Source organism: Passer domesticus, chromosome 2, assembly GCF_036417665.1.
Source record: "Passer domesticus isolate bPasDom1 chromosome 2, bPasDom1.hap1, whole genome shotgun sequence".
Taxonomy (NCBI): domain Eukaryota; kingdom Metazoa; phylum Chordata; class Aves; order Passeriformes; family Passeridae; genus Passer; species Passer domesticus.
In genome coordinates, this window is record NC_087475.1 from 30,833,669 (window position 1) to 30,851,376 (window position 17,708).

The window sequence follows — 17,708 nt, forward strand, 5'->3', positions numbered from 1 at the left end:
CCTGCAGAAATGCAAAGAAAGAAAGACGATGGTGTGCAAGTCACCAGCTGTCAGGAGGAAAGCTTTAGTCCTGCAGCCAAAAAGCATGTTGCTTACTGCTCAACATGAGCTGAGAGTCAAACCCAATAGCTTGCAGACATCAAATATTTTGCAAACATCAAACAAAATATCTCACAAAGAAAACATGGTTTGAATATTGTTCCAAAATATTTAGGTAATACTTTGAAATGTTTCTATTCAAAGACAACTGGGAGATTTCAGTGTTTCACTAGTTCAAATGGGTCAGGTCCACCATAAGTATTATTTTTCTCTGTTTCTACCAAAAGAGTACAAAAATTCTAACACTAAATTCTAATGCTAAATATATTTATTTAGCAAAGCTAATGCTGTAGCTGGAAGCAGCACAAAGGACATAAGGCTTCACTGTGCTATCCAGGGATTAAAATTGGTAAGAGTATTTCACTAGCCTTGTTTTCTAACAGAGTCACAGAGCAGAAACAAGAGAGGCACTCATTCCATGGAGCTTCTGCCTCTCTGAATAAAGGCTTGCTCCCTGGAATAATTTGTGGTGTCAGGGTGAGACCTCTTCACACAGAGGGATATCCATCCCTTACCTGGGTGACTGCTGGAGTGCTGGGGAGGATCCAAGTCTGGTGCACCTACTACAACACAGCCTGGCTTGTTGGGTCAGAACCAACAGCTCAGGACAGCTTTCTGTGTTGTTGGTAGTACACAGCTGGGTTTACCCATACCTGTGATGATTTCTGGACACCTCTTCCTACAGCTCCCTTAGTGCACCCAACCTGCTGCAAATGCGTTTTTATGAATCACTTCCTGAAGCTTTCAGGTGTCATGGAACGGTCACAGTAACAGAAAACAGGAACCATATCACTCACATCAGTTTAGCTTCACCAGCCCAACAGAGCTCAGACCCATCCCAAACCCTCCTGCATTTCACAGTCTTCCCAGAGCCTGGGGGAAGATGGGCAAAGTGGAGAGGAGCACTCAGGACACAGCTTGTTGCCTGTGTTTGTGTCTAAGCTGCCTACTGCAGTGAGAGCTCCTGCACTGACTTTAATGGCACTTTTATACTGCTCTGTAGGAGATGTGGGCTAACTCTAAACCCCAGATTTCAGCTCTGCAGGGCAGCCTCCTCTGTCTCCCCACCACCCCCCAAGAATCTCCCCCTACAGCTGATAATAAGGGTCCTTACCAGTAATGGTATCTGGGCAGCTGCAGCCTAAAACTAACCTTCTGCTGGCACTCAGGAGGGATTTTCAATAACCTGGAACACAGCTTGATTTTTCTATATATAAATACTGGATGCAGCAGTGTGATTAATGACATTGTCTCCTGTCATGAAACAGGGAAGTTTGATCCAGAGCCAGTGCTGGGAGGCAAGAGGAGATGAAGCTTAGGCAAGGATAAGGGTGATTATGGCTCCTTTTCCCCTGAGGTTGCAGGTCTGACCATGCACCACTCAGATCTTAGCTCTTTTTTGAGGCTTTGCAAATCATGTTAGTCCAGCCCAGGGGTTGGAGGTGGTGGTACAAGAGATATTACAGAGGGGCACTACAGAGAAAAACCATCAGGAAATCTCAGTCCCAAGGGAATTATTTCAGAAACTTTTGATGACAAAACTTTTTTTCTAACATAGATCAGGCTGCCCACATCTGATACCATAGAAGAGAAAGAGCACATCACAGCAATTGCCTTGAGACAGATTGTCACACCAAGGACTGTCCTTCCCAGATTAGCAATGTGGCATGCCCTCTGGTGAGAAACTAGTGGAATGAAACAGAAAAATCCACAGATTTTTTAGCCCTCAAGGATTCACTAGCCCACTGTTAGAAGCAGTGATATTTTTCCCATTTGGTGGAAGATTAAGCCTCTATCTAAGCCCTTCAGCTGAGTTTGTATGGTAGGACGATATTTCAGATGTTTATGTGGCTCCCTCCCTGGGACTCTGCATCTCCTTGTTCACTGATCTTTTCCACAGGATCTGCTGAGGCACTGGCTTCTCTGCTGCCTATGCCAGGTTCTCCACTTTCTGTGTAGAAAGAACATTCCACCAGTTGTCATGCTTCCTTTGCTGCAGTCAAGTCTTCCTCTGTTACAAACAACTCCTTTATGTGTCTGCCATGCCAGGGAAATGGCTCCCAGTCCCAGAAATGGCTTGGTCTGGCCTAAAGCTTCTTCCTTGGCCACACTGCTTACTGGTGGTGTGGGGGAAGCTGGAATACAACATGATAAGACTTGTTTGCCAGAGTTGCCAAAGGTGAGTCTGTTTTGTTTCCTTGTTTGCAGCACCTTGACAAGGTCAGGTGGAAGCATCTGGCAATGAGTGACTCACTCAAGGCTGCCTTGTGAGTCAGCAGTGCAGGCTGGCAGGGCTCAGGAATGCTGATGGCTGGGTCTCCTGCTTTCCCTGTGGTTGCCCTAGCAAAGCTCTCTTCGGTGAGTACAGAATGGAAATATCTCCCATAATGAGGATTTCCCATTGCAATTCTTGGCAAAGCTGAATTGCTGCAGATTTACGAGCTTCCATTCAGATCTTCTCTAATTCCTCTTTTGAAACTCCATTACCTCCATCTGTGTTGCCTTTTGCATCTATCAGCCATTTTTACTTGATGGGCTGTTTTTGTGTTTGTTTTGTTTCTTGCAAACTCTGATAGAATTTCACCAGCTGAATTTTGTAGACTCCTTCATTATTCACATCTTGTGTGCAAACAAATGCAGCCTGCACAAGGAAAAGATACAAATCAGCATAATTTTGTTTTTCTAAGAAAGCAGAGAAGTTCGGAGTTCTACTCAAATCAAAGTGGTTTCATTGCTAAAAGAAGTATTAGCTGACAAAGATGACAGTACTACAGCAAAAGGATTCAGAAACATTGCCCAGAAATTTTCTTCCAGCCTCAGAACTGGTTATTTTGCAGCTTTCCTTTCAATGGCGTTCGGTGGCTGTGGGTCAAATTCAGTCTGATGTTGAAGAGTGGCCAAATTTAAACCTTAAATTGTTTAAAATTTAAAAAAAAAATTTAAATTTTTTAAATTGTTAAGGGGGGGGGGCAGGTCTTTGCTCACAGGTTAGCAGGGCTTGTCAACAGTGCTTTAAGCCAGACTTGAAGGGAGAGTGGGATAATGCCAGGCTTTCCTGTGACAACGTGTGCATGACACCAAGGTTAAAGGGACAGAGTGCTAGCAAGGGCACTCAGCCCCTTGCTCTGAGTCCTACACCTGGGTCATGGCAACCCCTGGGATCAATACAGCCTGGGGGGAGAAGGGCTTGAGAGCAACCCTGCAGAGCAGGACTGTGGGTGCTGGTGGATGAGAGGCTGGACATGACTTGGCAATGCACACTCACAGCCCAGAAATCCAACTGTGTCCTGGGCTGCTCCAGAGCAGCGTGGGCAGCAGGGAAAGGAGGGGATTCTGCCCCTCTGCTCTGCTCTGCTCTGCTCTGGTGAGACCCCACCTGCAGGGCTGCATCCAGCTCTGGGGCCCCAGCACAAGGAGGACATGGACCTGTTGGAATAGGTCCAAAGGAGGACCACCAAGATGATCAGTTGGCTGGAGTACCTCTCCTATGAAGAAATTATGAGAGGGTTGGGGTTGTGCTGCCTGGAGAAAAGAAAGCTTCAGTGAGATCTTAGTACAGCCTTTCAGTATTTAAAGAGGGCCTACAAGAAAGATGGGACAAACCTTTTAGGCTTGTTGCATAGGACAAAAGGTCAAGACCTTAAATTAAAATAGGGTATATTTAGACTAGATTTAAGGAAGAAAATTTTTACAATTAAGGTGCTGAAACATAGGAACAGGTTGTTCAGAGAGGAAGCAGAAGCTCTATCATTGGAAATATTCAAGATCAAGTTGAATGGGGCTTTGGGCAACCTGATTTAGTTGAAGATGTCCTGTCTCATTGCAGGGGGTTAGACTAGAAGACCTTTAAAGGTCTCTTCCATTTTAAACTATTCTGTGATTCTACAGTTCTGTTAGTATTCCTGAAGGCCTCCAGAGTGATCAAAGACAGTTTGCAGAGGACAATGGGTAATAATTTTGTCTTTATAGATCATGTGGTATGGCCAAGATGGATGAACAAGTATGTAGGCAGACATCCTCATGAAGGAATACCATCCAGGACCATTCTCAGCCTGTTGGGCTAGAGGAGATGGAGTTTAGTCCATGCCCGTTTTGTTCAACCACCTTAAGCACGGTATCTGCTGGGAAGAGGGCCTTGATTGTGCTAGCTGCTAAATCCTTTGGAACAGCATTAGTCACCATGGGCCAAACCCTCGGGCCAGCCTTTCACCAAATGAGGTGTGCTGATCACCAGGGGCCAACAGCTGGGAGAGTCCCTGTCACTAATTAATTAATACAGGAGGAGGGGGAATTCCACTAAATACTAGTGTTAATTGTGCACTGGGCTAGCATGTTACACAGTGCCCAGGGCTTGTAGTCATCCCTTCCTTAGAGGTTAGTGCCTTCTGCTCTGCACCAGCTCAGTTGCTTGCACTATTTGAGAACTAAATTAGATCATTTCACTGAGAGCACTGATCACAATAAGCACATTTGATAGCACACCCAAAAGGGCAGTGACCTGAAGTGTGATGGTGCAAGTGAGGGCTGAAGCAGAAGGGTAAATTTCACAGGGTCAGTCAAATATTGTACTTTTCTTTAAAAAAAAATCTTTCTTTAGTTACTGCTATTTTCAGAACATGAAGGATTTGGATCATTCATCTGGCAAGTTACATATTTGTTTATTTATGAGAGATGCTGACACCTAGAATAAAAAAAATAATTCTGTGGTCACTTTTGAATTACTGTTGCTGGTAATGTGACTTTTCTGAAGGGTTTTTGTCATCAAACTTTACATTGTGCAAATATTCTTGGTCATTTTAGATTATGTGGATGTTTTGACTTTGGATTGTGTCAACTTTAAACCCAGTTGATAAAGAAGATACATTTTTTTTTCAATTCACAGCAGAAAATTCTGATCACAAAAGTCCCATTCCAGAATATTTTAGCCAGATTTGACCAGAAATTGTAAAAGGGGATTTCTTTCAAAGCAGAGCAAAAAATGTAATAGAGTTTTTGTCATGTGTTCTAACAGAAAATGTTATTTGTCATAACTGTCTGGAAAAACAATATCATTTAATGGTCATGGGAGTCAGCCTCAGATTGTGACCTGTTCCCCATTATACAGTCAGTTCTTGTCTAGACCAAAGCAATGTCACACACATGAGTGAGAAGTCATGAGCTCTTAGGAAATTCCAGCAAGTGCAGAAGGCTGCAATATTTCTTCTCACCAGCACAGACTAGGACTAGTACCCTCTTAGAGTTTTCCTGCACTGCTGACTCCAGCCCAAGCCTGTTGTCTCCAAAGCACTCAGTAGTCTGGGTCCTAAATTCATCTGAAGTTCCTGTGTGAAGACTGTGATGTCCAGTTTTGCTCCTCACTTGGCAGGGAACTTCCCATAATGGCCTATCTCATCTTAGGGCCATGAGCTCCCCTAGAAACTATGAACATTACAAGCCTGCTTCTTTTCTGCCAAGTGCAAGACCTCTGCTTTAAGCTTCACCTTTTTTCTGCTTTCTTTTTTTCATGGCTCTCAATAAAACACACTACCTGTAATGCTAAGGATGTGATGACAAAGCCTTTTTCACATGTGTTCCTGCATATGTCAATGCATATTACCAAAAGGCACCAGCAAAGGTAACCTCTTACACTCTGAAAATTGTTTCGCGCAGGAAGGATAAACCATTCAGGAATGTTAAAAGAGTTTTAGATTGTTTTCTAAAAGGGAAGTGTTCTTTTATCTATTTTAAAACTCTGGGTATCAGGCCCAGTCCTATGGAGACACACAAAATACATCTTCATATTAACCCTGCCATTAAAGGGAAATGATAATTGATAATAAAGTCATCAGGGCCTTATGTTTGTTGATATAATTTCCCCTACTCAAAGGTATAGTATCATGTTCTATAGGTGGATGGACTTTCATTGTTGTAGCAAAGGAATGTAGGTTAGCAAAGTTTTTTATCAAAAAAAAAAAAAAAAAAAAAAGAAAGAAAATACTTCCTGCTCCTTGATTTTGTGTTTGTACTGCGTATTTTTCCTCCAGGTCTCAGAAGATAAGCATTGACTGGAGTCACAGATATAGCAGAAGATACTGTTCCCAGGATGGGGATTCCTCTGCACCAGTTACTTTAATCAGCCAGCTTGGGATAGAGATATGCACCTATACATGCATAGGTAAGGGACAAGCAGAGCAAGAAAAGCCATAAGTCTTTACATTTCAAGAACTCCAAAGGCTTGAGCGAGCAAAATGACAGTCAAGAGACATTCCCTTAAAATAATATGTGAGCTATGACCACTATGCAGAAAGAAGTACTTCATAGTTACAAAGATAAACAGCAATATAAAAGGCAGATAGGAATGTGCCCAAGAGCAACTGAAATGGTTTTTCCAGAGGTAGTTCTGTCCTCAAATTGTTGTGCTCTCAGCTGTACAACCTTTGTTATATGACATATAATATTTCATGACCAAAAGGGGATAAATTTTATTGAGATCCCTTCTACACCTATATTGAAAAGGAAGTAAACATTGTGCCATCATTAAGCAGCTTAGTAAAGCTTGGGTTCTGTGGATGGAGAAGGATTGGCAGGAGATGTCATTACATGTCAGGCTCAAGTTTGTCAGTCTTACACCCTGATTGCTGTACAGGGCCAATCTCCTCTGGCACAGCAGGGGTTACCAGACTTCTTCACTACTTAACACAAAAACAGCCTAAGACTAAAGAAACCAGTTGAGGAGTAAATGCCCTGGCAGAAAGATACTGAAGGTCAAATTCTGAGCCTAGTCTATAGCTCTATTGTATTTGGATATCAAAGCAGATAGCTGAAGTATGCATGAGTGTGCATTCATTCACTAATAAGGGGTTACTGTAGTACATTTTCTCATGATCCCTCTTTTCTCCTCAGCTCAGTATTTTCACCCATGGTGAGGTCCCCAGAAAGGTTACTGCTGTAGAATGATAAAGTTGCACTTGATAATGATGACTAGTGTTTTCAAAGAACTCAGATTCTGTATGGGCTCATACATTAAACAATCCAAATTTTGCTGAGACCTCACTTGAAAACGCTGGCTCAACCCAGCCTCTAAGAGTTGCTGTATACTAAGGAAAGGAGAACTACAAAGGCCTGACTAAAAGCCCATGGCAAGTTGTTTCAGAATATCAGGAGTTAGAGTAAGCACTGTGACTAAAAGCTGCATTACATTGGCTTTGCAGGGTGACTGGCAGCATCACCGATGTGGCAAGCACTAAAACTGGCCACAGCCTGGGCATTTTATCCTCTCTGTTTCAGAGGCATTTGAGCCGTTGCTTTTGGAGAAATGCACAAGTGGGTTGTTCTTCTCCAAGCTACACAGCTTGTGGTTAAACCACACTAAGCTGAAAATGTAAAAACCTCACAAGGTCACAAAATGTTTTTCACTGTCACATGTAGAATTAGGAACAATATTTAAAAGGGATGAACATCAAAAATAGGATGTTGTGTGTGCTGATTATTTCTGTCCTTGAACAGTAGTTCCCAGGTCCTTATGCTTCAGGCATTTCTGCTAGAGCTGAGGGCAAGTCTTCTAGATCTGTGTCAAGCTGCAGAAGCTACTTTAAGAGCTCAAGCAGACTTTCCTGGTTTTAACCAAACCTGGATATTGTGCCTAATAGACAACACCACCTCTCTATTTACCCAGGTAGTTTTAATTTATTAGAAGCAACCACTAGGTTATTAAGTGCTTTATAATTAAAACAGGCAAAAGAACAGGATTAACTGGCAGAACATGAGCAACTACCTACCCAACAAAAACAAACAGGACAAAATACCACATTTAATAATATTACTAATAATGAAAAATTACTTTGGGTTTAACATGTACATCTTACTTCCCAGCCTTTTATCAAAGGGTTAAGTGTTTTTAGCATGTGTTAATAGTTAACAAATTTGGTTTCAGGAAACTGAAAAAGCTTTGTCATACACATGCTCAAATTGTCTTAATTTATTTCAACCTAGCAGACAGTGAATGCTAACTCCTTTGTCATTAATATGTTCATCCATCCCTTATTTGAGATTCTTTCTAAATCCTTTGACTCCTCTCTGAAGGTGATAATCCATTCTTTAATTTAAGAGTCATGTCTTATTGCATTCATTTTTGCAGGAGCAAGAAGAAAACTGAATCAATCAAACCTGCACAGAGCAACATTAAGCACTGTAAGTCTTGATTAAAGCTCATTTTTGAAGTACAATTTGGCCCAAAGAAAGTTAGCATTTCAATAATAATTAATCATAGCATTTAAAAGAAACCACTTTTTTTATATAGTTCTAAAACTATGCTAAATTGCTTACCTGAAGTAAGAACTGTAGATGCTGCTTTGTGTTTTGCCTGTTAAAATATGACATTGCTCCAGCCATCATTTGTACTCTTTTAACCCATTTAAGGAGGTGATGTACAAGGAATAACACTATAAAATTTTGTAAATGGCTTCTGGTGTGTTTAAATGCAATGTTTCAATGTTTTGACTAACCATGGTAGCCTGCTGTTAATAGGTTTTGCTCAAGAGAACCCTTACTGGAGGTTGTTGTTAATTCCCAGCCAGGCTTCAGCAACCTCTATGAAAGGAGGTTTCATCTTGATATGATTTTCTTGCATTAACCTGCTTAATTAACCAGGAACTGTTAATGAAGGAAGGCAGCTGAAGGAAGCCACAAGATGAAATAGGAGTGAGAGGGAGGAAAAGTAATTTCAATGGCAAGGTATGGTTGAGGGTTTTAGAGATTCCTTCAGAAAAAGTGGGGTGAATATGCCCCTTTACCAAGGCCTCCAATTAAAACTGAAATGAAAGAACCCATGAGAGTGAGCCAAAGATCAAAGAAAGACTTGTGAATATTGACCCCACTAGAGAAGCAGAGGCTCACCTGCAAGGTCCTTTGTGGTCCCTCAGTGTTCAGGTGCTGGAGTGCCACGGTCCTGGCTCCTGGCCCTCGGTGCCTCCCCGCTCAGTGAGGAAGGAAGCAAGGGGCTGCAGAGGCATCCCTGCAGCTCTGGTGCCAGCAGAGAGCCAGGTCATGGCTGGAGCTCCTTCCGTGCATTTCCACATGGGTAAAGAGTAACTGCATGGAAAACAGCATCTGAGTTTAGGGTATGAAAAATGGGTATTGCATAGGCAAGTAATGCCACAGTAAGGGAGGCTTTACATATTATTCATGGTTTTTTCTTGGTCACGCTACATTTCTACACAGACTGTAGCCACAGCTGTGACAGTAATCTGCCACTAAGATGCAAGCTCTAGAAGAATGTTCTGTACTTTCCAAAATTTGTAAAGAAATGACTGTGCATAGCTTTGTACAATACTTACTGTATTTTTGCAATTTATGCAGAGATTTCTTAACTAACTGCATCCTTAGGTACACTAATGCCTATAAATGTGTGAGTGATAAAATAATTCCAGGGTAACTTCTACAAACAAAACATTTGACATCTGTTTTGTAGCTAAGAAAATTGGAAAAAGACGAGATGACAGCTGCAGAAGCATAAAAAAGTATGTCATAAGAGATTGTCTGATATCATTCATATAGATCACTTGACTGTGGTAGCAAATTAAATCATGCTGTTTTCCAAGATTCACTCATAGTCAAAACTGAATATATTCTAAAACAAAAGCTTTGTGCATTCCTAACAATATGTTAGTATCTCTTTCAATTATGAAAACCATTAAAGATTTGATTTTAAAATATTTTGCCCTGTAGCCATTAAGGCTTCAAATTATGGAAAACATTTCTGATTCTAACTTATTGTTGCACAGTTGAAAGGGAAATAATCCATTGTCTTCTTGGTTATTTTCAAGGCAGTGGTGTAAATACCTTATAAATATTTGAAAAAATTTTGACAAATTGCAGAAGCATCACAGAATCTTGTTAAATGCTGTTTCTCTCAAGAATCAGATTCAAGGGAAAACTAATTTTAAATACTACAGGTTAACAATCTTTTTAGGTTTTTTAAATTTTAAACAGTTATAAAAAAATTATTAAAAATAGTCCAAGGATGTACTGAAAATATTAAAACAGATAAGAAATCTCTGTCATTTCTGAGGGCAACTAGGGTGGCATATGAGAGAAAAATATCCAAGATACATTCTCTAAAATTCCTCTTAAATGCCTCTTAAAACTAAATTGTGTCTAAATTTTTGTCTAAATTTTCCCCAGTGATTCTATCTTCCCTGATGGTTGCAATACCACTGGCTGCAGTAGCAATGAGGTTGCCAGACTGGAGTCACTGCTTATTAAAATTGGTTCCATGTTTAATATTGAGCAGAAATGTCAGTCAAAAGTAAAGGGCAAAACCCTTCTCCACACTCTGAAGTGCTCTCCATACTCTCTGTGCTTTTCAGGTAGACTCCTGCTTAGTAACTAAGCAACCACATCCTGCACCTCTAACTCACACATTTTGATCTTACCAGAGGATTTGCTTTGGCAAAGTTTACACTGAATCAATTGTACCTCTGCAGTTCAAGTCTGAAATGTGCTTGTTGTAAAATCGTGAATTAAATACTTCAGAGAATAATTGTAGGTCTGCAGATCATCCCATTTATGAATATTGTAATCCACATTGAAATTTTCAGTTGGGAACGTATCTTCTACAATAAACCAAGAAAAGTGAATTTAAGCCCCATATATCTTTTGGCCTATGTTGATACCATTTTTAAAAATTAACAAGTTGAGCATGAATGCTTATCGTCCCATTGACTATAATATTGCCCAGGTTTGTTTTGCTTTATCCTCAAGGATCGTAACATTTAGTTTGAGTAAGTAATCAAAACAAAGTCAATAGAAAATTCTGAACCTTCTTTTGGAAATGCAACATTTGAATTAAATGTTTGCCTCCCATGAGTAAGTCACATGGGCATTCTCACTGAGAAGTATTCTGCTAGTAAAGCTCACATGATCGCATATTCATAGAAAACAAACATAAAAGGACTACAACCACAGTTCAGTGGACGCTCCCTTTTGAATGCAAATGGATATTTAGGATATGTGCTCAGTCTGCTCTAGTCATTGCTCCTGCAAAACTCCAACAGTACCAACCAGAGGGCCTCATTACAAATAACACACAATCGAAATAAGAAGCTTGCAGAGGTGGAAATGTTGTATGTAAGCCATCTGAGCAGCACTTAGCAGTATGGAAAGTATTTGTAAGGGTCAGAAATTATGGGGTACTTCAAGATCAGGATCAAAAATTAGGACCATAAATGAAGGGTGTTGATCGGTCCAGAGCCCCTCCATGGCTGGTCACAATCACCCCAGAGCTCCTTCATCTCATTGCAAAGCTATGGGGCCAGAGCTCATAAGCTCCTCAAAGGGGAATTTCAAATCTAATTTTTCACAAAGGTTGATTTTGTAATTTTTTCCAATGAAAACAGAGAATATCAATTGGTATAGCAGACATCTTGTCGTCCTAAACCATATCAGTCTAATCTAATTCACTAAATTGGGAAAAAGAAACACTCATTCTACCAGAGCAATTGTTCCCAACCTTTATCAGCCATGTGTTTGCTGCTAGCTTCAGATCCAGCACAACTTGTGTGGACATACAGTATCTGTATCCAGTCTAGCTGTATGAACTGGCCCAAGTAAAAGATTTCTCTTCATAAAGTTTGCCTTGGCTGTATCTGTACACTGCTGCAGCTAGAGCAACACTACTGCCAGCAACATAAATGCATGTTCTACTTATTTGAACAAAAGCCAAGCACAGACAAGTCACAAATGCTTCAGATGCAATTAAGAAAAAGACCATACAGCAATCATGGAATAAATGAGGTGTTCAGAGATGTCTGGAGGTTATCTAATTCACCTCCCTGATCAAAGAGGGGTCCTGGTGGATCTGAACAGTTCAGATGGGTCGTGGTACTTCAGATTTAATTGTTCCTACAGTGGTAAACTTATTAAATCTGTTAGGGTGGGGTTTTTTTCCTCTCTTGAATCTATTGGTAATCTGAGATAAAATATATTATATGAAAATGTCAGTTATGTAACTATAAGCAAGGTATAAATCACACTATCTCCTACTATGTTTTCTAGTCTGAAGGATAAAACAAGATTTGTAAAATAATAATAGGAATACAGAACTGTATGCAGTTTTAATCATATCACCCCTGACACTACATGCATATAATGTTTCTCTAATGTACCATTTGGTCTAAGATATTGAAAAGGTGAGAAGATAAAACTTAATCACTCATGTAGCATATGCTTTACCCTCAAAAATTACTGAGGCAGGATTTGTATTTGTTACAATAAAATTCAGTTTTGGAAGAGTTAACTGTTGACTGCATTGTCATTAAATTATGTCAAGCACTATCCCGAATCTTTCAACAAGTACTTTCAAGAAAAGTATTGGTTAAAGTAGCTATTTAAGTGAAACATTTTCACCTTTTGTTTTAATTAAGAAAGAAAGCAAGCACCTATTTTCACAGTAAAGTCTGTATTTACTTTTGTGGAGGAGGGTGATGTTTTTCTCTATTTTCAAAACTTCTGTAGTTGGACTTTACTGTAAATTTGAAAGCTGCCCTTAATGCCATTCCTTACTTCAGAACTAATTGATTCATTGTGTAAACATTCCTGACACACAAATACAATCAAGGGTCTTTTACATGTCATCTGCAAACCAGGCAGAGGAGCTAATGTAAGAGTGCTGTTTCTGAGATAGATGGGGCTTTTCTGCATGACTCACCACTACTTTTATTGTAGAGAATTTTTTTCTGTTCAAATTACTCTAACATGCAAACCTAGCATCACTATTTCAGAGTTTTATAATAGATTGTCCTATTAAACAGAAAGTTAACTCCAGTATGCATCCAAAATGTAGAAAACAAAACAAAACCACAAAAATAAGGTATCAGAGAAGCATCATAAAATGCCATTTCTACTTGGAGGAGCAAGCACCACATCTTCTGCCGAGCAGAAATGAAGCAGTTGCTTTCTCCTGCAAGCATTACCTCAGCCTCTTCTGGACAGATAGGCTTTTATCCATATCTCCATCTTCATGAGTCACTGTATAAACTGTTTGGCTGCCCTAAGCTGGACTAAAGAGCAAGAAATCCAAAGAGCAGGTGTCAGCACACAGTGGAAAGCACAGTCCTCAGCTCCAGAGTCACCTTCCTAGAGGCACTGCCCCATACAGGAGCACGAAGGGGGAAGTGCTCACACCAGAATCTCTCCAGACAAGAGGGACAGAGCTGCTCAGACAGACCCTGCTACCAGTTGTGGCTGGACCAAAAGCAAAGAATCCACCGTTCATCTTAGTTAAAAGAAGATCAGTAAATGACACTGGCCTGGGCAGCATCTGGAATGAACGATGTGGCAACAGTCAGTTAAGTGTTTCAATTCTGTGCGGGAGATTTTCTTTCACCCAGCCTCTCCACCAGACACTCAAAGCCAGGTGGTCTGAGCTGAGTGAAGGACCGAGTGATTGTCAGTGATTGTGTCCCATCTCAAGTCACCAGGTCTTAAGTATTTCTAATGGCTTCACATCTTTCAAGAGATCTTAGTCATGCAATGATTGCATTGTTTGAATCAGTTTATTCTAGTCATGACAGGACACATCCCAATTTACATATTATTTTGTGTTCCCAGCTCCCTCGTTAATGCTTAATGCCTCGATTCAGCCATCAATCCCCACTGAGCAGAACGATTCAGCTAAGTACATATTTAAATTTAAGTACATTCTTAAATGCTTTGCTGAATGAAGCAGTCTTACAAACATGCTGACATGCTTTGCGGAATTGGATTTTCATACATACAAGAATTCCCATGCTATAGGCACTTGGGAGAGGAGCCTTCCTCTTCCTCGTGTGTATTCATGTCCAAGTGCGTGGCTTGTGAAGGACAGAGCGTTCTACAATGTTAAAGCACTGGATTTGTTTGATTTCAAACTAAAGTTTAGAAGGTAACTATGACTGAAGATCTCTGCTCATAGTAAACTGATCACATTTAGGTAATGCCTGATCATTGGCATTATTCAGATCTCAAAGGAAGGAAAATAAGTAAACTTTTACACAGTTGTAATTTTGTCCCTGGTAGGCCAATTAGTAGAGATAAAAAAACTACAAAAAAGCAAACAAACAAATGCCAAACTAATCAAGTGTACTGACACATTTCTCACACTGGGATATTTGCCTTTGTTCAATGGGACTCTTACACCAACAGTGATCCAATTCTTTTAACTTTTTGTATGGAAGAGTTAATAATACGTTGCTCCAGGATTGGTTTGGTGGGTATGAGGGAAGGATTTGTATTTTTTATTTTCCTTTTCAAGCTCTTTTACCCATTCCTTCCTACATGAGAATGAATGCAATTAATAGCCTTAAGGCCTTTGCAGCTCTAGGGGAAACATACAATTTCCTATAGTCACATATGTTCATTGCTGCTGCTAGTGGTGGAAGCTGCCGTAGATTCACTTGCTTTAATGACTGTTTCATACACACTTTTGCTTAAGTATTAAAAAATCATATAAAGCACTTGTTTTTAAAACGGTAAATATCTAAGAGATGTTGGCACTTGCCTTTACAAGACAGCTGTCACCAGCAAAAGCTCTTACATAATCTGTTTACCCTACAAGGCATCCCAATCTCCCAAGGTATCCAAATCTTCTCTTGAAGATGGGATAGGGGAGCTGAGGGCAGACAGTAATCTGAATGGGCAATTTTTTGCTAAAGACACTCCTTACAACATTTTGGAGATTACCTCAAAGTTTGGTTTAAATTTGTCCTCGTTATGGGTGAAAGTCAGAGGAAGGAAGCTTTCTTTGTACACCTTTTAATCTGTTCAACCATTACTCCTAATTTTATACCAAATCTTTTTTCAGTCAGAGTGCTTGTTATTATATGCTCTGTAATTTTATGCAAGGAATATGTCCATGACAGCAATAAAGAGCTTTGCAGCTTTCAGCTTATGCAAGAATAAAGACTTACTACAGCTTGACCTAATCTATATCCACCAGTCCTATCTGACTGGTTTAAGCTGAAGAAACTGATTTCAGGTTTTCAACCAAATTCTTCTAACAGCCTGGCATTTAAAGTCAGAATCTCCCTTCTCTCCCACTCACTCCCCCTTCTGCCAAAAAAAAAAAAAAAAAAAGCACATGTTAAAATTCTCTGAGAAGTAGAATCATTTTTAGAAAAAAATGGGAAAGCCCTAATGAAATAAAAGTATGTCAAGACCTGAACAGCACACAGATCTGTCTATCTCATTATCTGCAAACTGGGCAGGAAAAACGCTGTGACCTAATTGGTATCTCTCAAGCCATGGACAGTAACTGGACAGGATTTTTTATGCAGCGTTTGCTTCTTTTCATAAAAACCTTTCTGAGTATGAGATGTTGTCCAGGGACTTTCTGATCTGTATAATTTCCCTTATTTCAGTCTGTTACCACAGTAATATTCGATTCATCATTCTTCAGTTTCAGCTAAGTTGTAAATGTTTTTTTGGAGTTTTTCCTGCTAAGGTGTTTTTGGGCCTAGGGAACTTCCCTGTGCAGAGTTTCAGACAGTCCCAAAAAGTCAGTTGTTGGTCATGAACCTTGAGAACTAAGACCAGGACTCAGAAGCACATGCAAACACAAAAGCAAGCCAGCTGTTGGAAACTGGAGATGAGGTTTCCTCTTCCTTAGGTACATGGAGTGGAGGGCACTGCTCTGAGAGCAGAATGGACAGGCACAGCTGGACTGGCAGTGAGTGTCCCAGGCAGCACCTACTGCCAGCCCTGCTGCAGAAGCTCTGGGAGTGCTTATATGGCAACACCACACCAGCCTTACAGCTGCTGCAGCATCGCTCTTGTTAGTTCTTACAACAGCTACTTCAGCCTGAGAAAGCTTTTGCTCTACGGTATTTGCAGGAGTGTCTGCTCTCTAAATGTCCCACAGAGGAGATCAGCAGACTGCAGACAAACAAAATCAAGATCAAAACCTGCAGCCACTGAGGGAAGCTTCCACAATCAGCCATTAAGCACAGTTATTGATGGCAGACTGTACTGGTTACAATGCATATATGCTAACACTAACCTGGGTTTTTGGCTGACAGCATTTTCAAGGCTTTGTTTCAGGGGCCCTTGAGTGAACATTGTCTCCCCATGGGCTTCTCAACACAGCATGAGGCTTCACAGATTCAAAGCAACCTGTGCCATACATGACATCTGTGTGCACTGCTCCTCAAAAACAAGGTTCATCAAGGGACCGGAAAACAGTAACCTGCCACTTTAAATTCCCTTTCCTGATGTCGTGCTTCCTACCCCCGCTTTAATATTGCTGTCTACCAACGTGTTGGCTTTGGACACATTGTCATAACGAAAGAAACAAGCCAGTCTGTGTCACACATGGGGATTTCAGGAAGCTAATTAACAGGAGGGAGCTGTGGGAGTTTCTGAGAAGCTGAGCTCTGATGTAACCCAAAGCCGTGGACTAGTAAGCTTTTCGATGCTCCAGCCATACATAATTTATGTTTGTCAGTCACATGGCAGCAAAGCTCATTTTGCATAATGGATACTTGTGATGGAAAAGTGCTTACAGGGTTTCAGCAGAGCAGACAGACCTTTCATCTATCTGTATCAAAGAGAAATTAAACAATTATGGGAGTTTGCAGCATCCCTGTTGAAAACTGAAAGTCAGGCTTTAAAGATGTGCAAACCCCTCTAGGATGGCACTTGTGATCACAGAATCATGGAATCACAGAATGGCCTGGTTGGCAGGGACCATAAAGATCACCGAGTCCCAACCTCCCCTGCCATGGGCAGTGACACCTTCCACCAGACCACGCTGCTCAAAGCCCCATCTAACCTGGCCGTGAACATTTCCAGGAACAGAGCACCCACAGCTTTTCAGGGCAGCCTGGGCCAGTGCCTTGCGCCCTCACAGCAAACAATTTTTCCCTAACACATCATCTAAACCTACGCTTAGTTTGAAGCTATTCCCTCTTATTCCGAATATGTGATATTCAGAAATACGGCTGCGTGATCGGCCATTTACACCGCTTTCGGATTTGGACAGAAATCTTTTTCTTGCCTGCAGTTCCTAAAAAAAAAACCAACAAAGCCAACCAACCAACCAACCAAAAAAAAAAAAAAAAAAAAAAAAAAAAAAAAAACCCAAAAAAAACCCCAAACCCAAAAAACCCACAAACAAACAAAAAACCCCAAATCAAACAAACAAAAAAAAAACACCCAAAAAAACCACCAAAAAACGCCAAAACAAAACAAAAAAACACACCCAAAAAATTCCCAAACAAACAAACAAACAAAAAAACCCCCATCGGGAGGCGGAGCAGTGGGTGGGTGCCAGGAATGCCGCGTGGCGCCCGCCCTTCGCGCCGGGGCCGCGGCTGCCCCGAGCTCTCCGCAGGGCGCGGGCACCGCTGCGGGGCCGTGCGGGGCGGGGCCGTGCGGAGCCGTGCGGGGCGCGGGGCCGTGCGGAGCAGCGCGGGGCCGTGCGGGGCGGGGCGGGGCGGGGCCGTGCGGAGCCGTGCGGGGCGCGGGGCCGTGCGGAGCAGCGCGGGGCCGTGCGGGGCGGGGCGGGGCGGGGCCGTGCGGAGCCGTGCGGGGCGCGGGGCCGTGCGGAGCAGCGCGGGGCCGTGCGGGGCGGGGCGGGGCGGGGCCGTGCGGAGCCG

The 17,708-nt window shown here is 41.5% G+C and overlaps 1 protein-coding gene and 1 long non-coding RNA gene across 5 annotated transcripts in view; one reads left to right on the top strand and one right to left on the bottom strand.

Moving 5' to 3' along the window:
• The window catches only part of LOC135293639 (alanine and glycine-rich protein-like), a 32,319-nt gene extending 23,340 nt beyond the window's left edge, over positions 1-8,979 (top strand). For 2 of the 3 annotated variants that reach the window (XR_010355760.1, XM_064408074.1), the window contains exons 2-3: positions 6,123-6,253; positions 8,216-8,979. Coding sequence is in view for 1 of the 3 variants with exons in the window: in XM_064408074.1 (XP_064264144.1) it covers positions 6,123-6,136 (14 nt within the window). In the remaining 2 variants the exon portion in view is untranslated. Of the gene's footprint in view, positions 1-2,323; positions 2,458-6,122; positions 6,254-8,215 lie in introns of those variants that run through there. The other variant, XR_010355759.1, reaches the window with a different exon arrangement.
• On the bottom strand, positions 1,599-17,136 carry LOC135293641 (uncharacterized). Of its 2 annotated transcripts, none has more exons than XR_010355763.1 (3): positions 16,112-17,136; positions 8,974-9,168; positions 1,599-2,740 (listed from the first exon to the last, which is right to left on the bottom strand). It is a non-coding gene; the product is annotated as an uncharacterized LOC135293641 (long non-coding RNA). The 2 variants fall into 2 exon arrangements; XR_010355762.1 differs by lacking the exon at positions 16,112-17,136 and adding an exon at positions 13,050-13,137.
• Between the last annotated feature and the right edge of the window lie 572 nt (positions 17,137-17,708).